The sequence below is a fragment of the Carcharhinus amblyrhynchos genome, chromosome 18 (genome assembly GCF_965287045.1).
Source record: "Carcharhinus amblyrhynchos chromosome 18, sCarAmb.v2.hapA, whole genome shotgun sequence".
NCBI classification, from domain to species: Eukaryota; Metazoa; Chordata; class Chondrichthyes; order Carcharhiniformes; family Carcharhinidae; genus Carcharhinus; species Carcharhinus amblyrhynchos.
The window spans coordinates 22,886,184-22,908,917 of record NC_137341.1 but is presented as its reverse complement, the minus strand read 5'-3'; the positions used below and the strand labels follow the sequence as shown (position 1 = coordinate 22,908,917).

Here is a 22,734-nt window from a genome sequence, read left to right as displayed (position 1 = left end):
GCCGGCATCTCCACATCTTAACAAAGGACCAGCTAGTTACTCATATCCCTCTATTGCAGCAGAGCATTACCGAACATGCTATTCTAGATATAGCAAGCCAATACAAATCTGAGACTGAGACATAAGGCCTGGACATGCACAGCCTTATCCAGTCCACACCTAGCCCTTAATATTTAGCTCCCTCTATGGAACGACAACCAAGGCCACAAACTAGCACGAGTAGAATCATAGCTAAAGTAAAATACTGGTCCATTGTGCCATCAAAAATATTGGTTAAAACAAACTCCAAAGACTTTTGCAGAGCTGCTGCAGTAGGCTCTATTCCAAGTATTTTCATGACTACAAGTGACTGTGGAAATTGTGAACTCACTTTGACATTACTCAACACCCTTTTCTGAACCATACACTGACCCTGCAAAAAAGTCTGAAGAAAGTATTAATGAAACAGTTTATATATAAAACTGTGTGCGCAGACTTTGACAAGTTCAAATATTCATTTATGAAAATACATCTAGTACGTCAACTTATGTACTGAAAAATATACCAAAGGAAAAGTTACAGGTTTTAATTAGGCTAATTTATACAAATTGTATGTTCATGGGTCTCAAAGAATTACCAAAGATGGTCAGAACTACCATGAAAGGTACACAGCAGTTAGCACTGCTGTCTCAGTGCCAGGGACCTGGGTCGGATTCTAGCCTTGCATGACTGCATGGAGTTTGCACGGTCTCCTAATGTCTGCATGGATTTCCTCCAGGTGCTATAATTTCCTCCATCGTACAGGGGAGACACAACATGCAGGAGGAGAATAATGGGGAAAATTATTATTTTCAGCATTTATTTTCATGTAACATGGGGCTCTAATTATGTAAGTTAATGAAAAAAATCAATAACTTTCAATTTCCTGTTGCCTTGTTTTGACACAGGAGTCGCTATACCAGAGATTAATAAAAGGAGATTATCTCAACAAAGAGATAAAGAAAAAACAACATATTAATGCTTAAAAATGATTAGTTAAACTAGATAAAATTGAACATTGGAATATTCTTAAATTGGACATTGTTGCATTGCTCCTCAGCTTTAGCTCTTTGAACAATTACATTATAACAGATGTATATGATACTAGTATGGAATGATTTTGCCAATATTTCACAGCATAATTTCAACCAAAGATATACAGGTTAGTTGGACTGACCATGCTAAATTACCCTTTAGTGTCAGGGAAACTAGCAGGGATCAAAACGTGGGGTTAAGGGGCAGGGCTGGATGGGATTGTTATTGGTGCAGACTCGATGGGCTAAATGGCCTCCTTCTGCACTGTAGGGATCTTATGATTCTAACCTGCTTTGGGTAGCCACTGACTGTTAAGGATACATTTGGTGGTTTTAAATAGCAAGTCAAGTGCCTCAAAAGTTTAAACAAGCAGACCTTCATTGAAAGGATGCTAACACTGCAGGCTGTCAAGATAGACTGTCCGTTTTCCAACACAAAACAGCCGATGATATCAGTGATGTAATGTGATTGTTCACTGCAAAGCTGCTAATGAGGAAACACTAGAAATAACATGAATACACCAAACAGTTCCTCCCCCCTTTAAATCACAAGATTTCTGACTCCAATGACAGTATAACAAAATTAGCCATATGAACAATTAATAAACAACTAGTCAATAGGTTAGGTGCTCCAGAGGCCATTGCTCTCTGTATGATTGTTGGAAAACCTCAGGAGTCCTTGTTTTCGTGTTTACTGCAACCTCTGGTGTCTTTGGCTTAGTTTGGACATCATCTATAGTTGTCCTAACCGGGATCAACAGTGTGTTGAGACTGATTTGATGTGTTCTTCTATTGGTTTGCAGGTCTTCCCTTGGCACCACTTGATGTGGACTTGTTGGTTCCATCTCTGGCAGATTGGCCCTTGCTGCTGAAAGTTGTTCCATATGTCTTCTCCATATTACATCATCTTGCATTTGTACAGTGTAGGTCCTGTTTATGCTAAAATGATGGCAGGTATCCACTTCATTTGTGGTATAGCTCCTTGCCAGAATTTCTTGACCCTGATGAAAAATATAACATTTTGTCTTGTTCTCTTGTCATTTAACCTGATCTTGGTTTTTTTTGACAATTTGTATCTTGGGTGTTACAGCAAATCAAGTGCTGTGCATAGTTGACGTTTCACCATGAACGCCAGACCAACTTGGGTTGTTGAGTGCGCAGTATTTCTGTACGTTAGTATGAACTGGCTCAAATCAACCGCACTCTCTAGTTACCTTCAACTAATGTTTCACGTCTGTACAAAACGTTCTGCCAGCCCATTTGTGGCAGGATGGTAAAGAGCAGATTGGATATATTGAATTTCGTTTTCCTTTTAAATTGTTTGTGAATTCTTGCAAAATGAACTGCAGCCCATTATCGTTCCTAAGTTTTTCAGGGTATCCGAATCTGCTGCAAATTTCACCCAGTCTTTCAATTGTTCTCTCTAGGGATGTGGCTTCAGAATGATTGCTTCAAGCCATTCAGCGCACACAGACTAGAAAGTAAACTGCAACCCATACAGGAATTGGCAAAGCCATTTTATTCCCAAGATGATTCCTAGGGCTTCTTTTTCCATCTGCGCATAATTGATTTCTGCTTTATTTATGGACTTTGATGCAAGATCGATTGGCTTCTCTTCACCTGCAGGCTTTATGCGGGAAATCAATGCTGTCACCATCCCTGCCCCACTCCACACTGTAAAGTGATGCATCACACGCCAATTGTAAGGGTAAATTCAGAACAAAGTGTATCGGGACCTCTAACTTTAGTGCCACCTCCTCAGCTTGTATGAAGGCTTTCTCACACTGATCACACCCACTTCGTTTTGACAAAAAAGGTAGAATCATTGACTCTCTACAGTGCAGAAGGCTATTCAGCCCATCAAATCTGCATCGACCACAACCTCACCCAGGCCCTATTCCTGTAACCCCACAAATTTACCCTACTAATCCCCCATACCATGGTCAATTTAGCATGGCCAATCAATCTAACCTGATTACTGTGGCAGGAAGCCAAAGCACCCAGCAGAAACCCATGCAGACATGGGGAAATTGTGCAAACTCCACACAGACAGTGACCTGAAGCCAGAATTGAACCCGAGACCGTGGCACTGAGGCAGCAGTGTTAACCACTGTGCCATCCCTTGTGTATGGGTTTAGGAATAATTACCAGATTAGGGACAAACCTTCCGTAATAACTTAGGTAAGTCCAAAAAGATTGAAGTAGTTTGATATTTTGAAGTGCAGGCGTCTCAGCTATGGCTTTGATTTTCAATGATGACTTTTGCAGTCCCTTTGCCACTGACATGACGTAGACATTCAACTGAAGATTAGAAAGATTCATATTTGTCTTTCCAGGTTCCCGAAACTCCTAATCTCTAGAGTTTGGCATCTAGGTTACAGAGATCTTCTTCCTCATTCTTTCCAGTAACTAAGGTATTGTTTAAATAACACTGGACTCCTAATTCACAAAATTTGATCCATCGCACATTGGAATAATGCAGGTACAGACGTGATGCCAAATGGTAGTTGTTTATACCAAAATAACTATGCACATCACGATTGTCAAAAATTGTTGTGAATCCTGATTCACATTCATCGGAAGATATACTTGACTGATGTCAACTTTGTGGCCTCCGGCCAACCCAGCGAATAAATCAGAGGCAAATGGTATAGGATTGAAAGTGACTTTAAAATAGCCACAACTCCGCACTGATCCATCTTGCTTCATCATGGGTACAACCAGTGCAGCCCAATCAGAAGGGCTCCAGTTTTCATCAGCCGCTTTAGTTCTGATGGTGTACGGCACTGGCTTAGCTTTAAAGCACCTTAAATGACTTTTGACCTTAATCTTTAACTTAGCTGAGATACCTTTCATGCAATCCAGCTCACCTTTGAAGACAGTGGCACATTCGGTAGACCTGCTTCGGAATGTCATTAGACTTACCTCACCCAATTTAATCTGATTTTTCCAGCCAGGTTCTTCCCATTAGCACCAGACAGTTTCTTTTAAACATGTGCAAGGACAAGTTTACAGACTGTCCACCCAACTGCATAATTACACCAATACAGCTCCTCAATGGAACCACCTCTCCAGGATAGGTTTTAACATTATCTTCGAAAGTTTCAAGGCAATATGTTGAAGCTTTTCTTGATAAAGTTTCTTGTATCAATGAACTTTGGCTCTAATGTCCACCTTCATTTTCACCAACTGGCCACCCAGTAAAGGAGTGATCCAGTAAGCATTAATCTGTATGTTTAATGATGGTTCATCTTCAGACAATGACTCAAGTCCTTTTCCGTGCCATTTTTGTACCACATGGATACTTTTCCCCTTATTTGGCTTTCCATTTGATGCATTCAGCTTTTGCTTTTTGTAATTCTGGCCTGAAACTTCCAACAAATGCATTTGACGTGGCCCTTTTTGCCAAGCTTGATCTGACAAGTGGCAATAACATTTGTGCCACATAAATGCCAGGCAATGACCATCATCAATGAGAGACACTCTAACCACCACCCCTTGTCACCAAATGGTATTCCATCACTGAATCTCCCACTGTCAACATCCTTGGGATTACCATTGACCAGAAACTCAACTGGATTCAACATATCAACATAATGGCTACAACAGCAAGTCAGAGGCTAGGAATACTGTGGCAAATAACTCACCTCCTGACTCCCCAGAGCCTATCCACCATCTACAAGGCACAAGTTAGGAGTGTGATGGAATGCTCCCCAATTGCCTGGAGGGATGCAGCTCCAACAACATAAGAAGCTTAACATCATCCAGGACAAAGCAGCCTACTTCATTGGCCCCATATCCAAAAACATCCAATCCCTCCACCACTGATGCTCAGTAGCAGCAGTGTATACTCTCCACAAGATGCACTGCAGCAATTCACCAAAGATCCTCAGATAGCATCTTCCAAACCAGAACCATTTCCATCAAAAAAGGACAAGGGCAGCAGATACATGGGAACACCACCACCTGCAAGTCTCTCGCCATCGTGACTTGGAAATATATCGCTGCTCCTTCACAGTTGCTGGGTCAACAACCTGGAATTCTTTTCCCAACAGCATTGTGGGTCAACCTACAGCACCTGACTGCAATGTTTCAAGAAGGCAGCTCACCACCACCTTAAGGACAAGTAGGGATGGGCAATAAATGCTGGCCAGCCAGTGACGCACATGATGGTAAATTTAAAATTCCTGCACATGATGCCTTTGCACCAATCAGCTGCTGAGTGCCTGGTTTTTGCATACCAATGAAACTGCGCGTCTGTGTTCAGTTTTCGGCTGACATCTTAGCAATTCTTGGACTCAAACTCAACTGCCTAACTTCTTTGGTTGTTAATTTCATGGATATAGCAACTTTCAAAGCTTTTAGGATTAGGTTGCTTTCTGTTAACAACCGCTTTTGAATAGCCTCACTCCTTAAGCCACAGACTAATCTATCTCTAATGTTGTCATTCAAGACATCCCTGAATTCAGCATTCAGCTAGTCTCTTCAGTGTGGCTACAAACCATGATTGATACACCTTCTTGTTGATTACACTTGTGGAACCAAGACCTTGTGGTGACGACTAAAGGCTTCAGTGAATAGCAGGCTTGCAATATTTCCACTATTTGGTGGTAAGTTTTCATACCTACCTTTTTGTCTGTACCAAACGTTTCAGGAGGTTAAATGCTTTCTCCTCGTCCCCACTGTACTCAGGAGAATTGAAACCATTATATCTGACACAATCTTGTTTACATGGACAAAATAGTTGAATCTCTCTGTATGAGCCCCACTGCTTCATATTCTCAATGGTCTCACGGTACCAAGGCCTCCTACCATGGTAATAAGGAAAGGGCCTGCATAAGCAGAACATGCCATTAATTTTCAGCACACTCTTGCTTCTTTTCTCCCCCAAACTAGGCAAATCCCCAAGCTCAGCCTGTGTGTTTTACAACGTTCTCTCCATGCAGTTAGAATTCCAGGATTTTAACCCAGCGACTGTGAAGGAATGGCAAGATATTTTCAAGTGAAGACGGTGAGTAGCTTGGAGGAGAACGTGCAGGTCGTGGTGTTCCCATGTATCTGCTGCCCTTGTCCTTCTAGAAGGAAGTGTTCATGGGTTTGGAAGGTGCTGTCTAAGGATCTTAGGTGAATTGCTACAGTGCATCTTGTAGATAGTGAACACTGTTGCTACTGAGGACCAAAGTTCAAATCGCGCCACAGCAGATGGTGGAATTTGAACAAAAAAAATCTGGAATTAAAAGTCTAACGATGACCATGAAACCATTGTTGATTGTTGTAAAAATGCTTCTGGTTCACTAATGTTCTTTAGAGGGGGAAAATCTACCTCCTGGCCCAGTCTGGTCTACATGCAACTCCAGATCCATAGCAACGGTTGACTCAATTATCCTCAAAAATGGCATAAAATGCCACTCAGTTCAATGAATTTTTCTTCCCCAGAATCTTGGATTGTTTTTCAGTTCCTCCGGTGGCTGCGACCATTGTTTGGCGTCACTCCATTGCCAGCTTTCCTGTAGCGATATCAATTATTTATTCTTCTGACAGGTGCCTACAATGCTGTCAGATTTTTTTCCACTTTTGAAGCGGCTTAAGTGTGGTCCGACCACCTCCACCAGTTTTCTATAGGGTGGTTTTAAAAGGTAGGTTTAAACAAACAAAGGGCTTTATTGAAAGGATGTTAAAGGATGACAGGCTGCTAAGATAGACTGCCTGTTTGCACGTGCAAATGGCTGATGTCAGTGACATTATAGGATCGGTCTCAAAGTGGCCTTGTTCCACTGTAAAAGTGCTAGTGAGGAAGCATTAAAAATAACATGAAGGCACAACAATTCACTTACCTCAAAATTTCCTCAAGTTGTAATCCTACACCTCAGTTCACTGTGGAGGTTGTTTCTGGATCCATCCCACTCAGAGGGATGACAAATTTCCTCCCAGATACCTTGGTGTCAACTACAGCAGACAAAACCTCAATACATACTTTCTATTTTTAAATAAGTTACTTATGCCCATTTAAGTACATATTCAATGCATCTCATTTTTAAAATATTCTTTTAAATTAGAATTTCATTAGGACATTGATCTTTAAACAAGTGCATCCCATTTCTGTCCAGGTGAGCTGGAGAAATAGATTGGCACATGGTAATATTTAACATCAGACCATTTCCTAAATGCTGAACCAGAATAGAAAATCTATAAAAATACAATTTGCTAGTTTTCCTACACGCAAAATTGTCAGTGAGGACTGCTCATGCCTTTTTACATTTCAGACTTATATTTGGCATCAAAACCACAATATTCACTGCCCTCAGCAACAGTCAAGTAGCATTGCGTAGGACTTTAAAAACAAAAGCTTACCTACCAGATATAAAAATGTTGGCTAGGATCCTAGCAAGCTCAGCCACCGATCTATTCTAGGTGTTCCAATAAACCCAGCTTTGTTTGTACAACAAGAGCAGTGTGTGTCTAGCACTAATTGGGAAAGCAATCTACGTGAGAAACAAATACAGGGAAACTTCTGGAGTGTGGAGCATGTAATTTCCACAGACCAGAAACAACCAGGGAACCAGAGGGCATGTAATTCATGCTAAAACACAATGAGAAACGAAATGTCACCATTCAGTCATTGAGCCTTCTGCATGATAATGATCATACGCCTTCCTATTTAGGGGATACCTTCAGCATGACTCAGTACTGGTTTACTGCAGCTCTGGACCACAGCCACTGGCAAACCAACTTTTGGTCAAACAGCTTATACAGGGTACATTAGCAGCTGCTTTCTATGTTTGTTATGCAATCTGCAATAACTTTAACCTAGTGGAAAAACACATGCAATTGTAAGACAGCAATTACAAGCATAACACTGTAGGCCACAGTATCTCGAAACAGGTTGTTGCAAAATAACATGACACATGAAGGAGTTTTGACTTATGAGTACCTTTAATATTTTTTTTATCCCAATCCTTCAAAAGTAAGACTTCTACTTTCATAGGTAGCTGTAAAGTATCATTTCACATATAACATCAGGAACAACAGAGCCATTGGATGAGCAAAGAGAACAAGACTTCAATGATCAACAGTATGCACAAGAATCAGCTTGAATAGTCTTAACATTGAACATCTCCTACAGAGCATGGCCTTCAGACAGGAAAGACAGTGAGTGTGGACATTTGTAGGGAAAAGGAGTAATGTATTTCTAAAAATCTTCAAATGCCTCCCACAGTATGAAGGCTGTCTTTTTGACTGCAAATCACAAGCCAACTGCTGGAAGGAAGGTTTGGATTTCCACTTTTTAAAAAAAATCACTTTTACTTGCCTCCCTCAATGAGAGATGTCAGAAACTTAGCATCAGAAGGGAATATGAATTTAAACCCAACGTTTGTTTATGTAGCACCTTTTATAACCTCAGGACATTCCAAAGATCTTAAGAGCCAATAAAGCACATACAGTGGGTTAATGTTGTAATGTGGGAATCAGGGTAACAAATTTGCATACAGCAAGGACCCACAAAAAGCAAATGTGATAATAACTGGATAATTTGCTTTTGTATTGTCAATTAAGGGAAGATTTTGCCCATGACACCAGGGAAAAAGAACCTCCCTGCTCCTCACTGAATGCTGCAATGGAATCTTTTATATCTATTTGAGGGGGCATATAAAGCCTAGTGGAATGTGTCATGTGTCATGTAAAAGTCAACACCTCTGACTACGCAGCATTTCCTCAGAGCAATGGTAGTGTGTTAGGCTAGATTTCAGTGCTCAAATCCCTGGAATAAGACTTGAACTCACAAATCTCTTGAATCAGAGGTGAGACTGCTCCCAATGGAGCTACAGCTGACACTGATTTGATCTGTCACCTACAGGAAGCACCTTTCACTTTGTGCTTACGAGCTGAGGAAGTGCAAGGATAGACTTGTGTTAGTATATAACTGCACTGACCATGGAAGCAACTTTCTTTTAATTCTGATTTGTTTATATCATCATATTTGACTTTGAATTGATCTACCAATTCCAATCTACTTCCACATTTTAATATTGTGTGCCACTGCCCAACAGTCACTAAAACCAATACCATGAGCTTTTATATTCTCCTCACTGGCTGGAACCAAGTGACATCAAAAGACACACAGGACTTCTCCCTAAATGGCTTGATTTCCTGCAAAATCTTCAAAATCCTATAATATTTGACTCTTATCGTTAAATCAGCCATAAATGAATGATGGTTTAATGTCAAGACCAGAACGAGATCCAAGCCCTTCAGAATGTCAGGTGTTTGCATTTCTAATTTAGGGAATCCCAAACCTCTATGCCTACTTCTAGCATGCAAAATATCTGAACTTAGCCCTTTGGCAGCTGGAGGAATACAGAGAATCTGAACGTTTTAGGGCCAGAGAAGATTACAGAGGTTGGAAAGACCAGGGCCATGAAGGGATTTGAAAACAAGGGATAAGAATTTTAAACTCAAGAGTTTGCTTAACCCAGAGTCAATGCACATCAGGCAACACATGGCAATCAATGAAATGAATTTGGAGGGAGTTAGGACAGGGCTGAAGTTTTAGAAGAAAGTGTAAAATGAAGTATCTTTGAAGTGTAATCACTGATGTAGAAAATTCTTATTTTCTGACAAATCCCTCTACATTCTCTCTGCTCCCATCTATGCAACACCCTACACCAATACTCAGAACCCTCCATCCCTCCCCAGCCAATTTGCACTACCATTGATGGCAATAGCTACAGCTGCCTCAATCGCTGGAATCTTTCCCTGAATTCCTCTGCCAACTCACTTCATAAGAAAACACCTGAGAGTTTCTGGACACCTAGTCTTAATGCCTGAAACATCTTGGAGCATTGCTTCACATTTATGCATGCTACATAAATGGCAAGTTGCTTTGTGAATAGTGTAAGAATTAAAATGAGTAAGGATTCAATCTTTTCCTTGGCTTTTGTGGAAATGCACGACATTGGTACTGATCAAAACATGCAACTTCATTCTGGCTCTTATCTTGAGGAACTGTGTCTGTGGGGAGGAAGAGAGAAGGGCTGAAGCTCTAGATCCAGAGTGCAGATGAGAAAGAAAATATTTAACTGGATCTCAGTTTCTGACTGCTATTAAGGGCACATGTATGTGGACACAACATGAACAGTAGTCTCTATTAAATGAGCAAACATGTTGGCACATTTATTGTACTCATCATCTTGTCTGGCTTTGCACCTTAGATACATCTGAATTAATCAAAAACTTGCTAGTCCCATTCATCCCTATGCTCCCCTACATACATTTTACAATTCTCACCCGATGTTCCAATCCCTACACATCTCCCCTCCCCATCTTTGCAATCTCCCGCTGCCCCTACAACCCTCTGAGAACCATTTTATAACACAGGCCTCCACCATGCACCACCTTCCTTCTCACCATCCTTGGTCTTGTCTTCAACTACCTGCTCCGCAAGCTCTGGAAATTTTTCTCTATCCTCCTTTAAGACATTCCTTGCAACCTACCTCGTTACTCAAGTTTTTTGATTATTTGTCCAAATGTTTTCTTTGGCTCAGCGTAAATTTGTCACTCCGTTCCTGTGAAGCATTTTGGACGTTCTATTACATTAAAAAATGCTACAAAAATTAAAGTTGTGAAAAATGACCACTCTGGTAAGGTAACAGACATCTGTCATGCATGAAACATAGTGGCTGCCTTCAGAAAAGGAGCAAAATAAATACTTCCAACATAATTTTTTATATTGTGTTAAAACCTCATTTGCAATAATTTTAACAAAAATCTATTTTCAGCAATCCTCTAACAATCAATTGCACATATTAAAGTCATCGATTTCACATCCCTGTCTACGTCAATAGGGACGAAGTAGAAACAGTCAAGTTTCAGGTTTTTAAGGTGTCAAGATCACCAACTACCTGTACTGGTCCCTCCATGCAGATGCTATAGTTGAGAAAGCCCATCAATACCTCTACTTTCTCAGGAGACTAAGGAAATTTGGCACGTCTGCCAGAACTCTCAACTTCTACAGATGCACCACAGAAAGCATTCTTTCTGGTTGTATCACAGCTTGGTATGACTCCTGTTCAGTCCAAGACCGCAAGAAACGACAAAGGATTGTGAATGAAGCCCATTCCCATCACTCAAACTACCCTCCCATCCATCGACTGTCTATACTTCCCACTGCTTCGGCAAAGCAGCCTGCATAATCAAGGATCCCACGCACCTCGGGTGTACTCTCTTCCTTTTCCATTGGGACAATAATGCAAAAGTCTGAAATCATGTACTAACCAATGCAAAAACAGCTCTTCCCTGCTGTCATCAGACTTTTGAATGGACCTACTTTGCATTAAGTTGATCTTTCTCCTAGTTATGACTGTAACACTATATTCTCCACTCTCCTTTCCTTCTCCATGTAGGGTATGCTTTGTTTGTATAGTGTGCTAGAAACAATACCTTTCCCTGTATACTAAACACATGTAACAATAATAAATCAAGTAACTAACTAGCTGAAAGGTGAATCACATTTGAAAAACCTCTGCTGAATTACCTTGAAATCGGCAGAGACTACCTTTCTCAAGTCCTTTTTTGCATTATTTTTCTTGCAACGAGGATGATCGATTATTGCAAAATAGTCATTTAGGATGCCAGTATAGCCTCATCGCATTACAGATTAACCTGCCTTCAGATGTCAAATAACCCCGTTTCTAACATTATTTATTCGCTTAATTATTTCCAACATTTTCAAGTTTCGCATTTATTCTACTATTTTTCTTCACTGTCGAATTCAGAGACGGCGCGGCGGGGGGGGTGTAGATGTCGGAGCTTTATTTGCTTGGACTAGTGGTTGGTGAAGGTCACACGTTTTCCTCCCCAAATTCAATTTTAATATGTTTAACTGTACAAGAAACGAAAAGCAAATCTTACCTGTTTAGTTTCTCTTGAGCTTCTTTGGTAGCGTTAGCCTCCAATCCTCTGCAATTAAACAGACTAAGATCAGACAGCCATTATACATATTATTTCTAAAGAAAAACAGAACCGCAGTGAAAGGCCTTGAGATGAGAGCGCTGCAATGCGGGGTTTGCACACAGGCCCATTCCTGATGGATGTTGCAGCCGAGGGGCCCACTTGCCCTGCCCGCCTCACTCTCCCTCCCAGCCCCCTCCTCCGACGGACCCCCGTTTTCGCGGCGGAACGGCATCAAAGAAAACGGTCGTGGCGGAGAGGATGGGCTGCTAACTCCCGAGCCGGCTCATCTCCCCGCAGTCCCGGGCGCAGGTAACTCTACCCACCTCATTAATGTAAAGTGCAGCAGTGAGAAATTCGAAAGCTAAACATGCGAGTAAGGCTTTAACAGTGAGTGTGCGAGTGGCCGCGGCGCCAAGCAAAGCGCTCTCTTTCCACAGCCGCCATCTTCTTCTAACTGACAGGAACTGGCCCAGGAGCGCGCGGCTGGGCACTTCCGGTCCGCAAATGGCTGATCACATGGCAACCGGGTGGGAGGACGCCATGGCAACGGGCTCAGGGCGGGCAGTAGGCCCGCAGGTCGGCAATTAGCAGTCAAGAGGTATGTAGGGTAAAGCGAGTGTGACTAGCTGGATGCTTCTTTCAGAGATCCGGCATGGTGGACCAAATAGCCCATGTCTGCGTTGGACGCATGGCTCTCACTTTAGGGGAGGAGGAGGAGGGGGGGATAAAAGCAACTCAGCACTCCTCTTACCCAGTTGTCTCCCCCCTGCAGGATCACAAATCACACAAAGGTCCTGATCACCCTTGCCCATTCTTCAACTTGACTTATTATTATTATCACACATATTGGGCTACAGTGAAAAGTATTGACAGTGTGATATTCAACTGATATTCAAGTGTCCTCATCGGGTCAGCATGTATTCGCACTTTCCAAACTCAAATTTCCAAATTCAATTTTATTGTTGTTCTCATAGAATAGCCTGCCTTTGGCACTTTCACTTTCTCCGTTGGCCGAATTCACTGTTGAGTTTTCATTCTGTGGAACTAACTGCAGTTGATCTACAATTTTTTTCATTCAGATCTTATCTGTTTTGTTATACACGCTACAGCTTATAATCTTATATCTTACGGTGAGTTTTACTACCCACCAAAGCAATAGATATATATTGGTGAACTGAACAATTTCTTTATATTTTGTGCTGAGTACCAGCATCAGACATAGTACAGGCACTCAAATACCTTGAGACTAAGCACATTGTGAATTAAATGTAGAATAAAACTGCCTCAGCACTGTCACGTCTAATACTTTCAGGGCATGTACAACAAAGTTTAAGTATAGTAAAGCTCTGTCAACACAGTCCTGTTAAACATTGTAAGAAGTCTCACAACGCCTTGTTAAATTCCAACAGGTTTATTTGGTAGCAAAATCCACTAGCTTTGAGCATTGCTCCATCAGGTAAGTGTGAGTTCTGTTCACAAACAGGGCATACAAAGATACAAACTCAATTTAGATATATAGAATCATACAGTACAGAAAGAGGCCCTTCAGCCCATCGAGTCTGCACCAAATAATCCCACCCAGGCCCTACCCCCATATCCCTACCTATTATACCCACTAATCCCTCTAACCTACACATCCCTGGACACACTAAGGGGCAATTTCTTAGCATGGCCAATCAACCTAACCCGCACATCTTTGGACTGTGGGAGGAAACCAGAGTACCTGAACGAAACCCACACAGACACAAGGAGAATGTGCAAACTCCACACAGACAGTGACCTGAGCCAGGAATTGAACCCAGGACTCTGGAGCTTGAAGCAACAGTGCTAACCACTATGCTACCGTGCCATCCATAATAATTCAAATCACATGAGGCTGGAATTGAACCCAGACCCCTGACACTGTGAGGCAGCAGTGCTAAGCACTGTGCCCTCTCTAAAGTTTTATCAGATTCATATTTTAGCATGGTGGGATTTGAACCCAGGTTGCCAGAACATTGCCAGATCTCTGGTTGCTGGAATAGGAGTCTGGTCACAATTTCACTGTGCTGTTTCACTGTGCTAATTTACAAAATTAGCACAGTGAAATAGCAGTGAAATTTACAAAATGATTTACAAATCAATAATTGGAATTACAAAATAATGATTGGAATATGAGTCTTTACAGGTAACCAAGTCTTAAAAGGTACAGACAATGTGAGTGGAGAGAGGGTTAAGCACAGATTAAAGAGATGTGTATTGTCTCCAGCCAGGACAGTTAGTGAGATTTTGCAAGCCCAGGCAAGTCATGGAGGTTACAGATAGCGTGACATGAACCCAAGATCCCAGTAGAGGCTGTCCTCATGTGTGCGGAACTTGGCTATCAGTCTCGGCTCAGCAACTCTGCGTTGTCGTGTGTCGTGAAGGCTGCCTTGGAGAATGCTTACCCGAAGATCAGAGGCCAAATGCCCGTGACTGATGAAGTGTTCCCCAGCAGGAAGAGAACACGCCTGCCTGATAATTGTCAAGCAGTCTTCATTCATCTGTTGTTTTAGCGTCTGCATGATCTCCTCAATGTACCTTGCCTCAGGACATCCTTTCCTGCAGCGTATCAGGTAGACAACATTGGCCAAGTTGCAAGAGTATGTACTGTGTACCTGGTGGATGGTGTTCTGACATGAGATGATGGCATCCGTGCCAATGATTCGGCATGCCTTGCAGAGGTTGCTTTGGCAGGGTTGTGTGGTGTCGTAGTCATTGTTCTCCTGAAAGCTGGATTAGTTTGCTGTAGGTAATGGTCTGTTTGAGGTTGTGCAGTTGTTTGAAGGCAAGAAGTGGGGGGTGTGGGGATGGCCTTGGCAAGATGTTCATCTTCAATGACATGTTAAGGCTCCGGAGAAGATGTCGTAGCTTCTCTGCTCCGGGGAAGTACTGGATGACGAAGAGTACTCTGTCCGCTGTGTCCCATGTTTGTCTTCTGAGGAGGTCGGTACGGTTTTTTGCTGAGGCGCATCAGAAATGTTGATCGATGAGTCAAGCGCCATATCCTGTTCTTATGAGGGCATCTTTCAGTGTCTGTTGCAATCCTCCTCATCTGAGCAGATCCTGTGCACACGGAGGGTTTGTCCATAGGGGATGGCTTCTTTAACATGTTTAGGTTGGAAGCTGGAGAAGTGGAGCATCATGAGGTTATCCGTGGGCTTGTGGTACAGCGAAGTACTGAGGTGACTGTCCTTGATGGAGATGCGCGTGTCCAACAATGCAACCAATTGCTGAGAGTAGTCCATGGTGAGTGATGGTGGGATGGAACTTGTTGATATCATTCATGTAGTTGTTTCAGTGATCGTTCACCATGAGTCCGAAGGAAAAAAATGTCATCAATGTATCTAGTGTACAGTATCAGTTGAAGGTCCTGTTAAACATCTCCAGGGCAAGTACATCAGAAGTAAAACTAGAAGTAAAGGCTTTTCCTCACTGAATTTCAGAAACCTACCTCTCCTGTGTCTCGTCAAACCAAGTTCAAACTTAGTGGTGACGTCCAGCACTGAAGATAGACAGAAGTAATGTTTCATCCATTAGTCTGTTTATCTGAAAAACAATATATCTCAGAAACTAACAGATGGATTTCAACAAACTTGGTACACAGTTATGGAGCAAGAACGTCCAAGGAAGAGCTGATCCTTTTTTGGCAAAGATATTGATCTGAATCCAGATCCTTGATTTGATCCATTAACATTAGGGGATAGAGCAAACTGGAATTTTTTAGAATGTTGTGGGTAGTTTTATTAAGAATGTTTTTGGTTGTTTTAGAATGTTGTGGGTTGTGTCAGCAGCTCTGGTGGAATTTGTCACAGCTGTCAAAATGTGAGCAGAGTTTTCAGAGCAGTTTTGGATGTGGATTGGCATGAAGCCTCAGTGACATGGAAGCTCTTAATGAAAAAATTTTTTCCGGTTTGTAATTACAGAGCATCAACCAGTCCAGAGAAGCTCCAAAGAACAGCTGCATAATTGTAATAATTTTGAAATAACACAGCATGGTTGAGGTATGCGCTCTACCACATACTCTCTTTATTTGTTCTCTGTTTTGCACTCTCACTCTTTTATGTTAACAATTGAATCATCTTAATCCCAGTCATTGATCTGAATTGTTCTACACAGAGTTCTTAGTTCACTGATCATGAGAAGTACAAAATAACAATGCACAGTAACAAGAGATTTTGATTAACTGAATGGAGCAAAATGATCTCCGTAATCTGATGTTGAGCGTGCAAGGTGCCTTTGTTTGTCCCACAAGTTGTAATGGATTTCCAAATCCAACGTATGTTGTTGGGGGTTATAGCCAATTTGACATAATTGCATTTATGCATGTACCTAAATTATACACATAAGTTATGTGCTTAAAGCAGGGATGATGAAGGTTTGAGTTACACTTTGTTCAGTTTCTAGGCTGAATTGGAGTAATCTGAAGTTTTCACACCTAAACAGAACGAGAGAGAAAATGAAGATAAGATTCCCTCCAATGATTGCTGCCACCTCCTGATCATTGGACACAAGAGACATTGGCAGTGAATTGTGAGCAGATTAGACGCTCATTCTCTTGCCTGCTTCAGTTGACTTAGCACCTCTTACAATGAGTCGAGGAAAGATAAAACAACCTTCTCAATCCTGATCACTATGGAATGTCTCTAGTAGATACTAGATGAGTACGGTATGGGACTTGATTGTAATACACTGTAAAATAACCTGCTAATATGCCTCAGCTGAGACTAGCACAATATCCAGGTTCGGGCTGAAAAATGGCAGGTAGTACTACTGCAAACAATCCCCTTATGCAATAAGAAAAAGCTCAATCACTGTCCCCCTTTTTGCAACAGCACCATCAATTGAAATATCTCCACCAACAATATCTTCAGACTCATCACTGATAAACCAGCCATTTGAAATCTCTGGCTATCGAAGCAGGGTAAAGATTGGGTGGTCTGTGATAAGTTAATCACCTCCTGATCCTTCAAAAACTCTGCCAGCTACAAGACTGAAGTTAGGAACATAATGGAATGCTCCCCAGTCACATGGATGCATTGCAGCTGCTATAATGCTCAAGAAGGTCAGCACCATCTGGACTTAATTAATGCTCTTCCAATCTGATTTGTTCCACTCCTTGCACTTTCCCCAAAGCCCTACCATTTTCTCTTTTTCAAGCACATTAAGTTGTCAATTGGAGTGACTGTTTTACACATAGCATTGTAACACATTGGAGAAGCAGAGATGAAATGCAGACTAGAACTTTGGTTGAATAGAACAGAAGCCCCAGTGGAAAACATGAGGATGTAATACTCAGATATTGGATAGTTGAAGCCTTTATTGTCAAAGGAAGAGAAAAATGAGAGAAGATAGAGGAGTACTCAGTTTGATAGTGAAAGAATGTTGTTGCTCTATGCTCCTCGTGGTAAGCTCCTGAAGTCAAACTTCTGATAGCTGAACAGAGAAAGGTGAGGACCCAACTCTCAGAAGGAGAGTTTTGTCTCTGTTACTCACCATCTCCCAAAATGAGTCTGAATCTGCTTGACATCACTTGGAACTTCAGTTAGAGTTCAGGCTGTCACACAAAGGCACAATGAGGACCAAAACAAGATGGAAACCCCTGTGAGTGGCAACTTCACTCAGGCCCAGATTCAACAAAGCAATGTACTCAGCAAGCCTATCTACTGTTAGCTCTCTTGAGTTTGGACTCATGCAAGGGCTCAACCAACAGGTGATGATGCACAGTTCAGTAATCATGCACAAAAGGATTGTAAAAAATCTTTCGTTTTCAGAACATTCTCACCAAGTCTCAAGAGAGGCTCAATTTGACTGACAAATCACATGTCTCATGAACAACTCATGAGTGTTGGCGTGTTTGAAAAAGATAGAGAGAGAGGCCAGCTCATCCATTGATTCTGAGCGACTACAGCAGGAAACATGGTCTTTCGTACTCCCCATCCACACAGCCATGTTATCTCCTGGGAGAGAAAGATTTAAAAAATGCCCTAAACTAATTCAGGGAAAGGAGGATTTTGGGAAATACCTCTGACCACCAAAAGCAGTCAAAAACCAGTTCCAGGAACTCTATGAAGGAGTTCTTAAAGAGACAGAGGCTACCTTGTGTTAATGCATGAATTTTGTTTCAACAATCTGCTTTGAAGTTTCACTACACTTTTCTCTGTTCATTGGCAAAATCTTGACCTTGCCAGATATGATTATAAAGTACCTTAAAATGTAAGGGATATATCGCACACCTATATATTATGCTGTGAAACTGTGCAAAGTGCAACTTGTACAGCAGTATAATTTCAAGAGTACAATGTTGATGGCTGACATACAAAGCTGCATATGGTTACGTCATTTTTTCATTTTTAAACGCAAAGTATAAACTGTATAACTCAGTAAATCAGCAATGTTTGATGTTTGGAAGGACATCGTGCATTTGAAATGTCAAATGTAAGTCAGTAAAGATTGTCACTCATTGATTGACAATATTCCTTTAACAATTGAGTGTGCTTTGCAGCCAGAAATTATTGTTGAATTTGTGTGACACCATACAGTACTTGCCAGGTATAACTTAGTGCAAAGGAGGTTTGTTTGGAAAGGACAAATAAAAAGGGCAACTTTAATCTTTGCAATATATGATTGATTTGCCCAACATTCCTTGAGTCCAGTCCTTGCTACCACAGCAGCAACTTGATTTTCAGCAAGTTCTGTGCAGCTGATCTCTCTAAAGAAGGAAAATAACTTTTAAACTTGTTTGATGCCCATAATGACTCAGTGCATTAATAGTGCACAAGTGAGCTATATTGAGTCTCCTGGTTACACTCTTTATCTAGCTTGGCATAAGCAGAATGGGTATTGGGATAAAGGTATTGGGGAATGCTTGATGCCTATTGAACTGTAGCCCAGGATTTGTCAGGATCTTGAGAGATTTGGTCAAAGGGCAAATACTAAGGAAAGAAGCAAGGATCGTCTAGTATGCTGCATTAATGGGGCTCAGCGCTATTGTGATAGCATGACAGTTCACAACTAGACACAGATGAATGAAATGTACCATAAAAGCTAGACTTTAGGTGAAATACTAAACAGCAGATTCCTGACTAACACAGAGCACCAAAGGATGCTGTGCTTGGATCAACATTACAATAAAACTGTATTCATATATATAAAAAAAACACAAATCCTCTCTCACAACCTATTGAACAATTCATACATTCAGAAATAAACACAATAGATAAGAATGAGTATGAACATTGAAATAGACAAAAATAAAACATTAAATTTAAGCTTGACTGCAGAATACTGCGTTAAAGGCTACATAACTGTGAAACTAGGGTTTTAGACAATAGGAGTAAATGGAAAGGGATTTGATTGATTGGGATTCTACAAAATAGAATGAAAAGGGGTTTAGTCTATTGAGATTATATATAATACAGTGAATGAGAAAGTCTGGCCCACTGAGGTTACATATAACGTAAGTGAATAGGAGAGGATTTTGTCCATTGCAATTTTATGCAGTGAGTGAATGGGATGGGGTTTGGTTCTTTGCATTCTCCACAATGAAAATAGAAGGAGCATTTTTTACTCAGGGTTTTACAGACAGAAATGAAATGGTCAACATGTTAATCTGATTTTTTGGTCATGTAGTGGAAAGAAACACCAAGTTGTTCAGTAGTGCCTAGGGACTTTTTAAAAATTCATTTGTGGAATATGGGCGTCGCTGGCTGGCCAGCATTTATTGTCCATTCCTAGTTGCCCTTGGACGGCAGTTGAGAGTCAACCACATTGCTGTGGCTCAGAGTCACATGTAGGCCAGACCAGGTAAGGACGGCAGATTTCCTTCCCTAAATGACATCAGTGAGCCAGATGGGTTTTTCTGACAATCATTTTGTGGCCATCAGTAGATTTGTAATCCCAGATTTTTTTAAAAAATTGAATTCAAATTCAAATTCCACCATCTGCTGTGGTGGGACTCGAACCCGGGTCCCCAGAACATTAGCTGAGTTTCTGAATTAATAGTCTAGCAATAAGACCACTCAGCCATCACCTCCCCCTCAGGTAACTGGGCCTTAAGGTTATTTTTGCAGCATGTGGCCAAGTGATTGATGGTGAGGAGAACTGCTGTAGATTGCAGGAAGATATCAGTGGACTAGTCAGTGGGCAGAAAAGTGGCAAATGAAATTCAATGGAGCGAAGTGTGAGATGATGCATTTGAGGAGGTCAAACAAGGCAAAGAATTGCACAATAAATGGGAGGATACTGAAGGGGTAGAGAGGAAGTGAGAGATCTTGGAGTGAATGTCCACAGATCCCAAAGGTCAGGTTGATAAGGCAATTAAGAAGGCATATGGAATTTGTTCATTTATTAGCCAAGGTATATAATATGAGAGCAGGGAGGTTGTGCTGGACTATATAAAACATTAGTTAGGCCACAACTGGAGTACTGTGTGCATTTCTGGTCACCTAATTACAGAAAGAATGTAATTGCATTGGAGCAGTACAGAGGAGATTTGTGAGGATGATGTCAGTACTGGAAAACTGCAACTGTGAGGAATGATTGGATAGACTGAGGTTGTTAACAAACAAAGACAAAGAACAAGCCAGCATGGGAAACAGGCCCTTCGGCCCAACGAGCCCGTGCCGCCACATCCTCCTACACTTACCCTGCCCTGTGTGTATGAGAGTGGAACCCCGACTTAGCCAGATTCAGGGGAGAATAGTGTCAATTTGGTATACCAACCAGCCTAAGAACACACCTTTGGGGTGTGGGAGGAAACCGGAGCGCCCAGAGGAAACCCACGCAACCACAGGGAGAATGTGCAAACTCCCACAGACACAGGCCCAAATCCATGTATCTGCACAGCTAGCAGTGCTAGTCACTGAGCTGTTGCGGCGCCTGTCTACTGGTCCAGGATTAAGCACACACACCGACACGAAGTGCTAGGCCACTCCCGGAACCTCCAAGAGCAGCCCACGCACGACCCACCGTGTGCATGCCCCTCGTTTGACAACAAGGTGGACCTCCACCTGCGGAATAAAAAGACAAAAACGTTAACATGTAATTCTACATTTCCGGTGTCGTCCCGAGGCTCTGACCCTATTTAATACCCTCTACTATAACCCTCCATCCTTGTTTCACTCATGTGTCTAAACCTTAAAACAAGTCCAACGTGCCTGCCTCCACCACCCTACTCAGTAGCGCGTTCCATACTCCCACGACCCTCTGCGTGAAGAACCTTCCTCTCATATCCAAATTATACTTCTCCCCCCTCACCCTTAGATCGTGACCTCTCGTAATTGTCCCCAATCTAGGGAACAGCCTACCACTATTGACTCTATCTATTCCCTTCAGTATTTTATATACCTCTATCATGTCCCCGCTTAATCTCCGTCTTTCCAAGGAGAAGAGTCCCAGTTTCTCCAACCTTTCCTTGTAACTCAGTCCTTCCATGCCAGGCAACATCCTGGTAAACCTCCTCTGCACTCTCTCCAGACTCTCCACATCCTTCCGGTAGTAAGGTGACCAGAACTGGACGCAGTACTCCAAATGCGGTCTAACCAACGTTCTGTACAACTGAAGCATTAGACGGCAGCTCCTATACTCTATACCCCTTCCTATAAAGGCTAGCATTCCATAAGCTTTCCTCACAACCTTCTCCACTTGTGCCGCCACCTTCATAGACTTGTGAACCTGCACTCCCAGGTCCCTCTGTATTTCTATACTCCTAATCGGTCTACCTTTTATCACGTAGCTCCTCTCTGCATTATTCCTTCCAAAATGCATCTTTGGAAAAGAGAAAGCTGAGGGGTGATTCAATTGAGATGTACAAAATTGTGAGGGACTTCAATAGAATGTGCAGTAAAGGCCAATTACCATAGGAGGGAGGCCAGCAACTCGGGGGTATAGATTTAACGTGATCGGTGGAAAAGTGAGAAAGAAGGTGAGGAAAAGCTTTTTCAACCAGCAAGTTATGGGGGTCTGGAAATCACTGCCTGAAAAACTACTAGAGGCAGAAAACCTCATCTCATTTAAAAGGTGTCTGGATGTGCACCCAATGTAATCAGCAGAGCCAAACGGTGGAAAGTGGGAACAGGACGAGTAGTTCATTTTTCAGCCGGCACTCACATAATGGGCCAATGGCCTGTTTTTGTGTCATAAATCTTTTATGAAGTCTGTGCAAATTTGCAAAAACGATTTCTTTTTGAAGATCTTTCCATCCTTAAATGCCTGCAAGATGCAGTTCCATATGTGCAGCAACCCTTTTACTGCCTTATTGAAATGACCTTTCTTCATGTGTGGCCTTACACAATGAGTGTTGTCACATTATTATAAGACATAACAAAAGTTGCATGTATCCTCTGCTGTTCTTGACCTGGAAGACCTTCAGGAGAAAAATTGGGTCAGAAGTGAAGAAAGAAAATGCTATTCACTCAAAAAAAAACTCGCACAAAATATAAGATAATTTCTGGAAGAGGGAAAGAGCAGAGAGGAAAGACGAGAAGCAAAACTATAGAAGAATGGGGAAAATGGTTCGTTTCATGGTTTCAGTGTCTAAATGGTGCTATAATTTTAAAAGAGAAAAGGGTTTCTAAAACAGTCTTGTTAAGTTCACAGCCCATGCGCCAGGTTGTGACACCAAGGCCTCTGAACCCAGCTCGACAAACTTGTTGGAAATGGGGGTGTCACAATGATTAGCACTGCTGTCACACAGCTCCAGGGACCTGGGTTC

The 22,734-nt window shown here is 41.8% G+C and overlaps 1 protein-coding gene and 1 long non-coding RNA gene across 13 annotated transcripts in view; one reads left to right on the top strand and one right to left on the bottom strand.

Moving 5' to 3' along the window:
- LOC145354912 (trinucleotide repeat-containing gene 6A protein-like) overlaps positions 1–22,734 on the bottom strand; it is a 259,584-nt gene that overhangs the window by 164,132 nt on the left and 72,718 nt on the right. For 9 of the 10 annotated variants that reach the window (XM_080206540.1, XM_080206548.1, XM_080206545.1 and 6 more), the window contains exons 1-2: positions 12,326–12,445; positions 11,961–12,008 (exon numbers count right to left, since the gene is read on the bottom strand). In XM_080206540.1, the coding sequence (XP_080062666.1) occupies positions 11,961–12,008; positions 12,326–12,330 (53 nt within the window). In that variant the 5' untranslated portion in view covers positions 12,331–12,445. Of the gene's footprint in view, positions 1–11,960; positions 12,009–12,325; positions 12,446–22,734 lie in introns of those variants that run through there. The other variant, XM_080206542.1, reaches the window with a different exon arrangement.
- Positions 12,493–22,734, top strand: part of LOC145354914 (uncharacterized) — a 113,049-nt gene continuing 102,807 nt past the window's right edge. For 2 of the 3 annotated variants that reach the window (XR_013888915.1, XR_013888916.1), the window contains exons 1-2: positions 12,493–12,600; positions 15,947–16,024. This is a non-coding gene — a long non-coding RNA (uncharacterized LOC145354914). Of the gene's footprint in view, positions 12,601–15,946; positions 16,025–16,466; positions 18,328–22,734 lie in introns of those variants that run through there. The other variant, XR_013888914.1, reaches the window with a different exon arrangement.